Source organism: Athene cunicularia, assembly GCF_003259725.1.
Source record: "Athene cunicularia isolate RWA chromosome 3 unlocalized genomic scaffold, athCun1 chr3_part1, whole genome shotgun sequence".
Classification (NCBI taxonomy): Eukaryota; Metazoa; Chordata; class Aves; order Strigiformes; family Strigidae; genus Athene; species Athene cunicularia.
Genome location: NW_020799097.1, coordinates 117,798,392 through 117,813,857, shown reverse-complemented (window position 1 = coordinate 117,813,857; position 15,466 = coordinate 117,798,392). Strand labels below are relative to the sequence as shown.

Sequence of the window (15,466 nt, the reverse complement as noted above, 5' to 3'; positions counted from 1 at the left end):
TTAATCTTCAAAGTCAAAGATTTCTTAAGTGACTCTGATTTGGCATCCATGCTGAGGACCCTGGAAACCTTACAGTTCCCAAGTGATTTCCTAATTAGTGGAAAAAGAAAAACACACAGGAAAGTCATGCTTGCCTGCTACTGAATCTACACAACACGTCCAGTGACTTCATCTTTAATTAATATTGCTTAAACAACCACTGGAAAATGGCTCCAAATAATACTGGCTTTACTGTTCTGTGTGATAACATGTTCCTCCTTTGAATCTGACATGAAAACACCCATTAGGTAACAACCACAACCCTCCCCACTACAGACCTGTCAGGAAAGTCTGCTGGTCACCTGGGTATTTCAGTGGGAATGGGCATGGAAATGCTAATATCAAATCACTCCTGTAACTCATCTACAACCTATGGAGCTGAAGGAAGTCATCTCTGCTCTTGTTATGACACTTGGATCTGCTCAGGTTAGCAGAGTGCTTTCTCCACTTTCAATATGTGGAGCCAAAAGGAAATGTGAAACATTCCCATCCGACTGGGATTTTGTTTGCCTAATATATCATTGCTGTTCCAACACAGCATTATCAGACACAAAGCTGTAGTGCCTGCGATGTCCAATATTCAAAGTTTCTTCAAGGGTTTCTGTTGGCTTCGACAGCTGCACAGCGAACACCATGGGAGGGAAACACCCCACCCCCCCCCTTCCACGCCTCCTTCCCAGAATGGACAATTATGAATATCTACATGGGTTAAAGTTAAGCAGCTGGAAACCTTCTGACTACATATGGGTGCATCTAATGAAATTAGGCATGCATGGCCGTAGAAATTCCAGAAAAAAAAAAAAAAAAAAAAAAAAAAGGGGTTAATTTGCTTCTTGGATGGAGGCAAGTTTTAGGAACCTAAGCCCCAGCTTGGTATTTAGCTGGGCTGAGCCTGCGAGCAGAAATTAAAAGGTGTTTTGGAGAGACACAAAGCTGAATGTAACCAGCCAACTCTTGGACTGGGGAGGGTCTATCTCCTATTTTGGAAAGCCAAAAGGCCAGCAAGTACCCCAATTCATTACCATCACTCTCTGGTAGGCTTTGCCATGGTGTTCTCAATGCTATCACTTCGGCAAAACTCCCTCAGCAGGTGCACTTATCATCTGGCTGAGAATTGCTAGTCTCAGATTTAGTTCTTTCCTTTTAGAGGTGTGTTTTTACACCCCAAACATTCTTATAAACAGCCTTTCTACTCAGTTGAAAGCAACTCAGAATCTGCACACTGTACAAAGCAATCCAGTTGAATGGATTCACAGCTTCCCCCTGAATCACATGAAAACCAGAGAGATTAGACTGAGGAAAATGGACTCCTTGCATTTCTCACTTTTTGATCAGTAACAGAAAAAGGGGAAAATAAACCAGAAGCAAGTCAGTCCAGAATATTCTTTCATTTTAAATGGGAAGGCTCAGAATACAGCTGAAGCTACTACTTGGGTATACAAGGGGAAGACAGCACTTAATTCTGTTGGTTTTGCTACGACTTAGCAGTTTGCAAGAAGAACCCTCACAAGATTTTTGTTTAAATGATGTTTAGATAGAGGCTTTTTAAAACCATGAGAAAGGACAGTGTGTGTTTACAAAAGTGACAACTCATCAAAGCAGAAACAATAGATGACAATGTGACTAACAAGCAAATGACGCAAAGAAAAGAGCAACACCCACAGCATTAAATGTGATGGCCACTTACGCTTTTTCCAGAAAGGCGTCCCTTGACATGTTCTGTGCCAATAAATTTGTTGCCAAACTGAACACTTCATCTGACCATTCCTATAGAGAGAAAATTTGATTAAATGAGGCTTTAGTTTAGATGTTTACTTACACAATGCAAAATATTTTTGAAAATTATATCCTTAGTATAAAGGGCCTAATTAAAGTCTGAACTTGATTTTTCCAATCACAGCTTCCTTTCCTCATCTGTGAGACCTGATTTTCTCATGCTGAAAAAAAAAAGAAAAAAGGAAACTGTTACAAATGTTTTTTTAAAAGATATATTATACCACCGAATTGAAAAAAAAAATCATATTGATGAATGTTTCATGCAAAATAACATTCAAGTTCCTGGAAGATGTGCAACAAATGCCCCAGAAAAATACATTTTCTTGTGTGTTGGACACTGCTCTTGTTAACATACTAAGTATTAAAAAAGGAGCTTCTATACCACCATTCTTACACAATGAAGCTGAAATGGGCTTGAATCCCTCTAAAGACAGACAGAGCCGACATAGTGGGATCTAGACCATACCATAGCAATTCTCTTGCTTCAATGTCCCCTCTTCTAAGAGCTTGTTGTGAGAGCCTCCGCATCACTCTACAGATCATGAAGTAGATCCAAATAGAAAAGCCCTTCTTCCCCATACTGTACATCCTTACACAGTGGTCCTATCTCTCATTACATTATTTTTGCCTCTTACTACCCTGACATAGGGAAGAAATGTCCTCCAGCTGCTCACGGAAAACCTCCCAACTCCACCTGCAGGCACTGCTCGTCCCATGGCTCTCCCTCATTTTTCCTCTCTTTATTTTTCTGACTTGTTATTCTCATTTCTTTGTGTGTAGTCAAAGTCCTTCCCTTAGGTCTCAGACCCTTCCCAGATTCTCAGCCAGGCTGATCCACAATTGTAATCTGAAGTTTAGATTCCAGCTTGTCCTGTCGCTCTCCTCCCTTGCAGGTCTCTTCTGCAACTTTTCTTTGACAACTTCAGTGCATTTTTCCTTGATAACGTGGTACTTACAATCTTTAATTGCAACCCTTTTAACTGTGGTTTTGGATTTGCTTTATTTCACTGCTTTCTTTTAAATGGCAGAAAATAAATAATGCCTTTGCAAACAATGTGATTTTTTTTTTTAATTTGATGAAATTTTCTGAATGTTTTCTTTGAAACTAAAATTCCTTTCACATCAATACAGATGCAAAATTCACACTGCGATACAGCCTCTCAGATGCACACTCTTTGGGAGGTATTCCCTCTCCTTGGCTCTTCCTTTTCTTGAGGTAATATACAAAAAAAAGGGGATTTCATTCTGACAAAAATTGATAATGACAAAAAGTATCACTGACTTCCAATGAAATAAATGTGGCTATATCACTTTGGAGCTTGTTTTACCTAAAAAGCCTCAGGTTTCCACATGACTAGGTGACTGATTTGAGAGAGGTTCAGAAGTTATAATTTGTTGGGGTTTTTTTTAACATGCTAAGTTTCTTTTCCCTGAAGTTATCAGATCTTGTTCCTGAAATGGGTCTCATACTGTCACTCCCAGCAAGGAAGAGATAAAGCTACCTATATGCCTACTGTTATATGGGCCTTTGATGACCTTCAGCCATCAGATCCTTAAGTCCACCTCATTTACAACCTCACCGCTACGCAGCTGAGACAACACATCTCTCCACGACTGGTATTTCTGGCAGAGAAACCTGCCTCCCTCAGACACAGACTTGTTCTGGAAGCAAACCACTGTTGCTCAGGTAGTGCTTCCCTCCACCTCTCATGACCACTTCCATTTTTCTTCTTTAATTATTTTTCTTTCTTAGGTCTAAATTGAAAAAAACAGGAGTGTGAGAAAGAACAAGAGAAGGAGTTGGGTTTGTTAGCAACGCAATTGCTTTGCTGTGACTCTTGGAACAGAAAATGTATTAAGTGCAGCATCTTTTTTTCTTCTTGGCAACTCGTTTTTCCAGGCTCAAAATAGGCTCATCTTGTAAACACTGCTTTGCTTAGGCACTAATAATAGCAGTTAAAACCTCTCCCTGTGACACTAACAGCTGCAAAGATTAATGGCAACATTAAATATTATTTAGAAATTGAAAATACATTGGCTTTTAACAGATCTTGATAGACTTTGTTTTGATCTCACTGTTTCTGCTGGACTTAAAACTGAAGAATTTTGTAGAAAACAGACATAGGGCACTTCAGGAGTACCCCACACCTCATCTTTTCCTTCTCTTTGTCCGAGTGTTTGTTGACAGGAACGTAAGGGGAACTCAGTTATTATGTGCCTGTCACAAGCATTATTTATATAAACAGTTTTGCCGTGTTTCTTTGCTAGCTTTTCCCAGCTCTTCAAAGCAATCACATTGCTCTTGCCAAATATTCTAAGGGCTACCTGCAGGCTGAGATGCTTATAAGGATGCAGGTGCCAAGCCAACAAGTCACAAGCAATACTTGCGCATTGCCTCTCCTGTTCCAGCCACCCAAGAGATGCAGCCAAAAAACCAAGATCAGAAAATAATCCAAGGATCACATCATCTTTCCAGTCACTCACTGGTCTGAACCCTCAGCAGGGGGGGAAACAACAGCCCTGAGCACAGACCCAAAGAAATGAAGTGAGATGCTGTGGACTAACTTTGATGGGCTTGCATCAAGCTGTGAGCCAAGACACGTCTCACCGCTTTAGCTACCAAATGGCTCAGTTTCCTTGGTTTTGCTGCATGGTACAGAGTAAAGCCCCTACTCTAACTCTGTGCATGATGCACTCGGCAGCCGTCTTCACCAGCAGCAGCGATTCCAGAAGGCAGCGCTCAGTGAGAGCACTCCACGGGGTAGAAAGCTGTTATGTGTAGAAAGAAAACAGCCTACTGTGGAAAGGTTATAACAGCCTCTGAATCACCACGGTAGCTGCAGACTCCTGTACAGATGCAATACAAAAGGAAAATATAAATTTAGGTATTTTGAAATAGGACTGTACTAGTGCCAACAAACTGTTTGCAGACTGGAAGTGTCTGATCCCATTTGGTAGTGGAAGAATCCAGCCTTCCGAAACTGAACTCCAATCAAGTCACATCCATCACGATAAGAGCTCCCTGAACTCCATCTCTTGGCTACATCCTGTTACACTAACTCACATTTATATCATTTCTGTGAACTTTACTAACAAATTATTTAGCTGTTCTATGCTTTGACAGGTAGTGTATACGCACGCAGCAGTTCATTTGGAAATCTGTTGCTCAGTGAAGTGATTTCTTTCCTCTATTACATGCATCAGGATATGTACTGTAAGACATTTATCTCAACAGAAGAGATGAGGCTTTTTTCATAAGAAAAGACAGCACACATCCTTGAAAACACTTCCTTCAAATCAGAACTGACTACGTGTGAAGGCAATGTTTCTCACACATTTGTTTTTGGTGGGACGTTAACAAAGCAAGCTGCTGAAATTCTACACTTTCAGCATCCTTGTGAATTTTATTTTTAAAAAATATATCAAATGGATGTGAATTTCTATGGTTTGCTTTATCATTCTATTATACTGATCAAGCTCTTGCATATGCTGTGGAGGTTGGAAAAATAAAGATGTATGCTGGAGAGCACAGTATAGCACAACTTGTGAACCATCTTTGATGACATCATTTTACCTATGGAGGAACTAATCAGCTCTTAGTGATGGATTTAATCCAAAGCCCATCAAACTAAGAAGAAACAAATTTCCTGGGGCTCTGGATAGGTGTCTGTATGATCAGGATGGACTAGTGTGGCGAGAATGGAGTTGGCATGAGAGGCACAAAAGAGAGTGAAAGAGATGGGAAAGATGGGATGTTAACTCCTGAAGTTACTGGGCTTGGGAAGAGAATGAAATACTGTAGAGCATACAGAGAGGTTCACAGGTTGGACTTCTTCATATTGGGAACAGAGACAGAAAAAGAGCATTGGCTCAGAATAGCGTTTGAGACTAAACTTCTTCATTTATTCTGGCTTCTGTAGCACTGTGTGTGTGGATGCTCACAAATCCTATCCTAAGACAAGCCCAGGAAGACCTGCCTGAAAATAAGCAAACGCAGATCAGTGCTACTTCTCTTCATCATCAAGACCTGTCTAGCAATCTGCCTTTTAGACCATTACCTATTGAATTTCAATCTGCATTCTCTGAATAAACCAGCTGCTCAGTGCTCTTCAGCACATCACTAATGTACTTTAAACAGTAGTTACTTTCTCCTGGAACTATATTCCAGTACATACATAAAACAGTACATTCCAGCTACACTGTCATTTCTAACTCTTTATTTAGTTCACTTAAGCAAGTTGAATAGACCAAGAATCATATTTGCATCATTTTCCCACAACCTGGGCAGTGGATGTGATGAACAGAGTTTGTAGCAGAATAAGCAGACTTCTACAAAGGAAGAAACTCCCATAATGGGATAATTTTAATTGCCTCACTAAGACCATTACAGTTTACTTTTTGCCTTCCTCTTCCAAGGGAGGACTCACTGGTACTTGTCACACAACTTTAAAAATAAGGTATCAAAACCAAAGGGTTAATGTCAAAACGGTTAATGCACTGAAAAGGGAAAGGTGGGGGAGTTTTTCATTGGTGCTTGCTTTCCCTGGAACATCAGAGAGTGGAAGAGTCAATATTTGTGTGTGTGACATTGTAAGCGTCTGGTATTTACATGCCTCCTCAGAGCTCCCCGATGAGCTTATAATGATTTATAATGACCTTATGCTTATAACGACTCCTCTGAGTCGCTACCTGGGGTCCTGGAGATGATAAGGACCAGATTCTGTGGTCTGGCTCATATGGAGTTGGAAAACATGTTAAAGAAGGAAGAATTTTTAGAAGCATGCAATAGTGATCAAACTGCTATAACGGAAAAAATCAGGATATTTAGCATGATTTCAGGGCAAGCACAGCTAATCCGCAACACTTCGAAAATCACGTCCCCAGGCCACAGTACCTGATTAAAAAAATATTCATTTATTTGGTCTACCGCATTTCCAAATAACAAGGAAGACTTTGATTCTTAGTTACTCAGATTGCAGGAGTTACTTGGGATTTAGAGCAGCCAAGCTTTTCTAAAACATACTTTCATCTACTGTGTTTTAAAATTCCATTATCAAACAAAAAATAGCCCTAAAATACCAATTTCTGTACTGTTGTATCAAACAGATTATGGTCCACTGATTGCTGGAAAGCAAATACGGAGGGCATAAGCTTCTCATCTGGGTGATTTCTCCTCTTCCTTGGTAAGGGCTCACACAATTTTTGCTGGTAAAGCTTTAGCATACCTTTTCATTTCCCATCATATGCTTAGGGCTTTTTTTTTCCTTAAGAGTTGTTTCAATCGCTTTCACTTCTGCGGTGTTAAGATTTCTTAACCACCCCTGGAGAATATAGCTGTGTGTTTTCAAGTCCAAGGACAATACTTTCCACTCAGCAGTCCATGGACAACCACAAAATCCTTTTGTTTCTATTCTTTCATATCAAAGAAACAGTGAAAATTGTATTTTTGTCAAGTTGATCAATGGGCTAATGAAGAGTAGCAGAGACAGAAACCTGGCAAGCAAAACTATGTCCTCCTAGCTTAAGGCTTTCATCCTATGACTTTTTTTCACCTTATCTGAACATTCTTGTTGTCTGTGAGGTGACAAAATAACTACTTACTGTTGTTAAATAACAGCAGTCTACAGAGAAACTATCTTTTTAGCACCATGTAGTGGACTTGAGGATTCAGACTGTATGAAAGCGTGTTCTGTGTGCGGTTATCTGGAGGAGGCTGTCATCAGAGTCTATCCATATGAACAGAACTGGAAAACGATTTAGCTTTCGAATGTCAATTTAGAATAGATAAAGCAAAGAGCTCCCACTTCATTAAACACAATTGAGTCATATAAAAATTGGAAGAAGGGGAAAAAATTCCCCAGAATGTATATTGATGTCAATTGTAACTTGCCTGGCACACACAACTGTGTTTTATGTGGTGTGTTGGAAAGAAATGAAGAGAATGCATGGAACACCTGCATGGAAAAAACTTTGCTAAGGTAATGATGTTGACTACACAATTCTTATCAAGGGCTATCAGTAGGCAAAACGTGATGCTTAAAATTGACCTTCGAACATGAACAGAAATGTTCACGTATGCAAGTTAAACAAGGCGTCTGGATTGCTGACATACTTGAGCATACAAAGTAGAGCTGTAGATTCCCACTACTCCGATATAGGCCAACCTTAAAAAGTCAGCTGTTTACAAACTTTGCTCTCACAGAGGATCCATAATTCGTATACACTTAGAACAAGCATAGAAGGGTGATAACTGCTGAAAGATATTGGCATGTGTTTGGAGAGTCAGAGTCTACATCTTACAGCTGAGTAAAAATCTGTGTGTACCATTATTTTCACAATTGTTTGGGCTTTACAAGCAATGTTCTGGAGATGAGCACACATATCAGGGACATAAAATTTGCTGAATAAACTCCCTGAAAAAAAATGATTGTACATTTCTTCTTGGGTACTGAGCAGCAAAGCTCTATAACAGAACTGAGGTTAATTTTATAGCAATATCCACTTTTATCTCATTTATCCATACCTCAATACTTTAATAACAGAAATTTTACATGACACATATCAACGTATATTACCTTTGCTATATCCTCTTGGAATGCCACCAAGTTCAAGTATGATATATTGACCAGGTCTGGACCATAGACAACAGTTATCATTCGATTTTCCAGTCGACCTCCTAGGTTCCCAGCATCCAACAGTTCACGCAGTTTTGGATCCTGCGGGTAAATACATTACAAACTAGTTAAAAATCTTTTGCAAATATTTATACTAAAAGAGGTGATGATTTTTGCAAATACTTCAATTTTGAACATTTCTGTTATTTTGAACATTTAAAACATGATGGCACTAGATTTTGATTGGGTTAATTATTCATTAAAATATTTAAAGTTATTATTACAGAATAAAAAGAAAATCACTACTGTAAATCCTTCAAAGCCTTTGAGGTCTATATTGGTACAGTAGAGACTAAAAGCTGTCCAGTTAATGGCTTCACACTCCTCAGTTACTTTGCCTCAGAAGTTAAGCATATGTAAACTGTTTTGCTTATCAAAATAACACAATTTGTCCAAAGGGTACTGGCCTCAGTAGAGAGATTCTCTATGATTTTACTGGCTTAGATAAAGCTTAAAATGAAATTTAGATTTTCTAAGGAATTAAGAAGACTGTCTGCAATTAACTGTCTTAAACACTGTGAAATTAATAATGGAATTTTGGTGATGCCCTCATGTTTCTTCTTCATATTCAAAAGGTCATCTATTATTTAAATTATTAGATATATTCCATTTATATATAGTTTTTAGTAGGGTTTTTCAGGTTTGTATCCAATATAGAATCATAGAATCATGGAACCATTTAGGTTGGAAAAGAATTTTAAGATCGAGTCCAACTGCTAACCTAACACTGCCAAGTCCATCACTAAACCATGTTCCTAAGTCCCACATCTACACATCCTTTAAATGCCTCCAGGGATGGTGACTCCACCACTTCTCTGGGCAGCCTGTTCCAGTGCTTAATACAGAAATGTCTACTTAACATTTCTGTGAAGGAAAGATATATTCAATGATTTTTATCAGCTAGTAAATAGGCTGAACCTCAGCCTACTTCACTGGTAGTATAAGCATGTGAGAAAAAAATTTCTGGTTATTTTGTAACTCTTCTAGTTTCTATTAGGCTGCAGCATTTCCAAGAAATGCACTCAACATTTTTCAAACTAAGGAAACTGCTTGGTCCTTGGCCTGAAGATGAAGCTTATAAAGGCAAAGACAAATGAAAAGAAGCCCTGCATGACTGAATTCAGTCCTTTGAATAGGGCCAGTATAATCTGAAAGCTCAGGTTTCCTAAAAGGCAAGATTTTTCAGTCTGGTACAAACACTAAAAAATGGCCAGTAAATACACATGTGTGTAGAGAGAAAATTATTTCAAAATTGACACAAATGTATACTGCAGCTTAAATTTCACTCTCACGTATACCTTTCTCCCCCCATGGTCTGCATATGTTTAGTGTTTATGGTACTTCTTAACATTTAATATCTTTTGAATAAGAAACTAAATCTCCATCAACTAATACAAATTAAATTCAATATAACAGGATGGTAAGCTTAGAATGATAAAAAGGGCCATTTTTCATGGATCTTGCAGGAAATCCTGTATCAACAAGACCTTGGTCTAAAGGGCATCTGCTGATTGGTACTGTATCTGCTTGTGGACAATGGAGTTATGCAGATGTTCACCAAACACAGGAGAACATTTTGAAGTATGGTGTATTAGCTGGGAAGAAAGTACACAGCTGTCTATCATAAAATGCTGAACCTCATTAAATACTGGGTATGATGGCAAGTGTTGCAGGAAAACAGACAGAATAATCCTATTTGAGGGCTCTGTAAAGAAGGAATATGATTGTGCTCTGAGACAAAGATGATTTCATGGGTAAACAAGTTAATGACAGGCTTTCACATAAGAGAAAAACAGAAGAAGGCTATAAAAATAGTAGTTGCATTTCAGAGATGAGAATTTGAAGGAGAAAGACAAAGAAATTGAATAATTCAGATCTAGGACAAAAGCTAGAAAAATGCCCTGAAGATGTTAAGTTAGTGATGGTATATTACTAGAGGGGATACTTTCTTTTTTATTTACAGGCTGAATGTTACAAAGCTTTGTTTAAATTCTCTGGGAGATGAGAACTCATCTGCTTTTTACTCTCTACCATTTCAAACCCAAAATCAGACTGATTAATGCTTCTGCTCAAGGGCCTGTCTGCAAAGAGCATCACTCTTTCTGAACTCAAACTGAACAGGATTTTCTATCTGTTTTTATTCTCTTTCACATAATTTGTCATTCCTTTCTTCTTTTTCCTGAACCTCTTGCTCAGAGTTTCACTCTTAGTGATTAACTGCAATCAAATCAACAAAAGAAGAATGAAGATAACCTTTTTCCTTTGCATTTATAGTCAACTATAGGATGGTCTCTATGATGGATCATACTCTAGTTAGTTTAAGATACACATGAGACACATATCACAGAATAAAAAAGAAGCATATTTCAAATGAGATGCTTTTACAAAGCAAATTCATCAAAACAGAAGTTATCTGGGACTGGCTCAGTAAGGTTTTTATAACTGGGAAATCAGGCAACGTGAGTATGAATTTTAGCTTCCCAAATAACAGGATTTTTCTCCTGGTTTTAAAAGCAAGAAATTAGACAGACCATCCTCTGCAGGTTGCTGAGTTTGGACAAGTAAAATGTTGAATTCTTCTATTCTGTTTAAGACTTGTCTAACAAAGTCTGAGGCACACAGCAACACATCATCTGGCTGCCATCTAGCACCTATTAAAAAAGGGCATACACTGTGTATCCTGGGCTATCAGTGTAACCTGAAAATTTGCTCCACAGACTTAAAATAGATATTTTTATTATAAGTTCGGTGAAAGAGAGTAATTTTGATGCTAACAGTCACACTGTTTTGACTCCTGCCATGGGTGTATTTGCCCTTTAAGGGTGATAGATGCATTTCCACTTGTCAGTGACAACTTAGCCCCTAGCTGATGATCTAGGTCATAATATTTGGTCCTTAGATCTGAGGTTCTCAAACTTAAGATACCAAAACACACTGTCAGCTCTTTACATCCCTCCTGAACAGCTCTGCTCCCTTATTACCACACTTAGCTGCAAACACTACTAAGGAGATGAGCAAAATATCCTTTATCAAAATCTTGAAGACTATCAAAGCGCTATGAATCAAAGCCCTTTTTAAAATGTCAGCAAGTTTTCCTGTGGAGATGATAGGAAAGCACATGGAAAAAGACCAAATTTAGCTTCTTTTATGTAAATTGGATTATTTTGATAATTCCATTTTGAGGAACAAGACTGAAAGTCAGCTGCTGATTGGAGCTGCATTTGATATAATAGCTCACGAGTGGACAGACAGGTTTTGGTGTAAGCTCTTTGCTAGACTGGGGCCTTATTATCAACATATTGAGCTCTTTGAGAGACATTCAGGAGAATTAATCCTATTGAATATTGATTAGAGGGTATTTTTGAACAACTGAGCTACTGAAGCTCTGTCATGTCAGGGAACGTGCCCATGGAATCCTCAATAAACCTCAGGCTATTGACAATGCCCATGTAACAATGATTTAAGTCTGCTTTGCTGTTTTCGGACAAAGGAGCATCCTTTTGCTTCTTTTATTCAAAAGGTCTGAGGTGTCATCTTGCTTTGTTCCCTCCACTAAAGTCTAGCAGGAGCTTCAGCTCAAGGACTGGAGCTGTCTGAAGACTTGCCTTGAATCCAGGTCAGGAAAGCCAGTGCTTCTTAACTCACCCCTGTGGTTAAAGGGCTGACAGATTTCCAGAGGGAGATGTAAATTGTGGGCAGGCAAATGCAGAGGAGGTGACAAGGATGGTATTGGCAGCACAGACAGATTTAGTATCCATTAAAAATCAGATTAATCGTGTCAGTTGAGGCAAGAGTTGGCCAGAGGATTACCCGCTTATTTGGTAAAAACCCTTCCCTATTTGGTTCTGCTATCTTGGCAAAACTATCGAAAGAAAATACACCTTAAAACAATCTGAGGCGAAAACAGAAAAGAGAACAAAATAGCCAGGAGCATGGAAAAAATAATAAAAGCTTATGGAATTTCTACAACTTTCATGAACAAATGCTGAATAATGTTGTTTTGTTAGAAACCAGGATCCTGTAGACAGATGGATAAAAATAGATTTTAATCAGACTTCCAAAAGTTTCTCCTGTTGTATTTTCCTTTCACTGGAAGTCATAAAAATAATGTAAATTTAAAGAGGCTACTCAGCAACTTTATGACAATCTCCATGAAGCCTGCCTTCAGCTGTAGTTGGTGTTATTGAAATGTAGCTCTAAACACTGAAACCCCAATTAGTGTGTGCTCTGCATATTACAGCAAATGCTGTAACATCATTTAATAGTATCTCCAGCTCTTTAAACTTTTTTCTGACAACTTGAAACACACCATCTGTCTGTGAAAATTTTCTGGTTTGTTTTGGTTTTTTTTTTAATACATTGCCATACATATATATATAAAAGGCTTCCGTGCAGTTCTGTAAAACACAAAACACTGTTTTAAACACACCAAGGGGCAGCAGGTCAGCCAAGATGTAATACACCACTTTTTGCTACTAAAAGCTGGAGGACTATCTCTGAGAGCAGCTGTTTTTGATCCCAGACCTACATTAGACAGTGAAACTATCTGTCCTATGCTAAAGACTTTCCTTGGAATTTAATAGTTACAGACAATGTGATGGCCAAACTGGGTAATTATCAAAAAACTCAGCCAGAACTTCTGGGTCGCTGGAACAATTGTGCAATTAAAGTATAGAGAATTTTTTCATGTTTGAAGACATTACTTTACAATGTAAAAAATCTAAAGGAGTCATTGTAGCCTACACTACATGTAGCCTACATACAGTGTGTACTATATTTTCTATAGAACATTCACTCCTGTGCATAAAAAATGCCATACCCTCCCAGTCCCCTAACAACTATGAACTGAAATTATTTTCTCACACATCTCATGCAGTAAAATATTGTCTTTAAGATGCCAATTACTGGAGTCCTACTGAAGCTGTAGGCATGAAAAGGGTCTCAGAGTCTCCAGAAAGTAGATGCCTAAAAAAACCTCAACAAAAACCCCAAGCCAGACCCCCACCAAACCCTATACACAAACTCAGCGTTTATCAACTATTTTCATTATTTTAATTTGTTAATCTGACTCATGAATGCCAAATGTTTTCTGTTTCTGGTACTAAATACATGCCATACTCCTTACTTTAAAACACTATATAATGAAGCAGAAGTTTCTTTCAGTAAAGCAGGGTTAGACAGAATTATACATTTTGCTGTAGATTTTTCAACTATATTACATAGCTATAAGGGTTCTTCAGAATTCCCTAGATTCTATAACATAATTCCAAATGGTTATATTTGTGTCCTGATACCTTCAGGAGAGATTTGAAACAAAAATAGCAACAGACTTTCATCTTAAGTTTCATGCTCATCAGGATAAGATTTCCAAACATTCAAAACTGCATTTATAATTTTCTAGCTCTTTGTGTATCCCAGGAGAGGGGAGATGGGGGGCAAAGAAGCATAATCAGATAGTTACATATGCAAGGAGTTTTCCAGGAAACACTCAAATCTGTGCTTAAATTAAACGAAGAACCTTGCTAAATTAGGACCTTACATTGTGACTTTGTCAAAGGCAAAACTCCCACAGATTTTCTTCACATAGAAGAACAACTTATCTTCAGGAATGCCTTATCACAGAGTGTTTATCAACAAAAATGTATACGCACACACACACACACACACACACACATATATATAGCATGTGTATTTCATATATTTGACCCAGATTTCAGAATATCAACTCTTAACACTTTAAGCACTAGGTAAATTGCAGTTGTAGGGGCACTATAAATAAGAAACACTAAGTGTCTCTTAAAATCCTACAATTTTATACCCCCATGGCTAGCTAAGGGCTTCAGCAGACTTCCCAAGCCCCAGCTCCACTGAAGTGATCCAACTGAACTCTGCAGCTCAAGCTGCCCAGCACAGAAGACCAAATAAGGGTAGGAATTGCCTTCACGGGAGATGTTTAACTTCTGGCATGAGACAATACCCCAGCAAGTGTCACACCCCAAACCTCTCCTTGCAAAGGGACCATCACTCTGCATTGCCTCTTAAGCAGCTGTGAACTGCTGTGGTGCACCTGTGTGACCCTTAGAAACAAAATGCTCTTGCTAACTGGCTTCAATTTACTGTTAACAATCCCAACATAGATTTCAAAGCTGGTTCAGATAGCCTTTCTGTCACATATCACCTAGCAACAGTACAGGACTAAGAACTCCCCATCAAGTGGATTGACAGACTCATCCTTCAAAGAAACACGTTCTTCTTCTGTCTCTCCTTCCTTTGTTGAGACCAAAGTCAAAACTATCAAGTTTAAATTTCAGCAATCCCTTTCACTGATTAAAGAGAATGTCCATACGTGGGAATCACACCTACAAAACTCAATGACAGGATTTTGTCTGTCTTCCTTAATGACAGTCATGTGAAATGAATATACTCCAATTACTATATCAAAGATACTCAAAACAGTGTTCTCCAAACCCTCTTTTCCATTATTACATAGAATTCGCAGGAAGTTTGATATTTAAATATAATCATTTATATCAAGTCATTCTTACCAAATTCATTATCATTAAATCAGAAATACATTTAGCCCAATAAAGATAAAAACTGCACTACGCTTTTAATACAAATATGTCTTCATACATTTCACAAAAGCATATCAGATCAATATATGAACAAAATATTTGCCAGTACTTCTCTGAAATTTCTTCTCATTTCTAGGTTTTCAGAATGGATTCCAAATTTTGCATGATATCACCATAGCTACCTATGCACAGAAATAGAGCCAGTATTTTGTTTAAGCACCCAACAAGACACCATTTTAATGCAAATTAACTCAGTGTGTACAAAACAAAAGGATGTTTCTTAAAAAATTACTCTCAATAATCTAAACTGGTCTTGAGCTGACCATCTGCACAGTTAATACTGGTGGTATATTTCTAGAGTATAACACAGTATTAGGTAAAAGGAATCAGAAATGCTTTAGA

At 38.2% G+C, this 15,466-nt stretch overlaps 1 protein-coding gene across 1 annotated transcript in view; it reads right to left on the bottom strand.

Moving 5' to 3' along the window:
- Positions 1 to 15,466, bottom strand: part of PLCB1 (phospholipase C beta 1) — a 397,493-nt gene that overhangs the window by 151,670 nt on the left and 230,357 nt on the right. Inside the window, exons 4-5 of the mRNA XM_026844689.1 lie at positions 8,391 to 8,531; positions 1,727 to 1,806 (exon numbers count right to left, since the gene is read on the bottom strand). Coding sequence (XP_026700490.1) covers positions 1,727 to 1,806; positions 8,391 to 8,531 — 221 coding nt within the window. The remainder of the gene's footprint in view (positions 1 to 1,726; positions 1,807 to 8,390; positions 8,532 to 15,466) is intronic.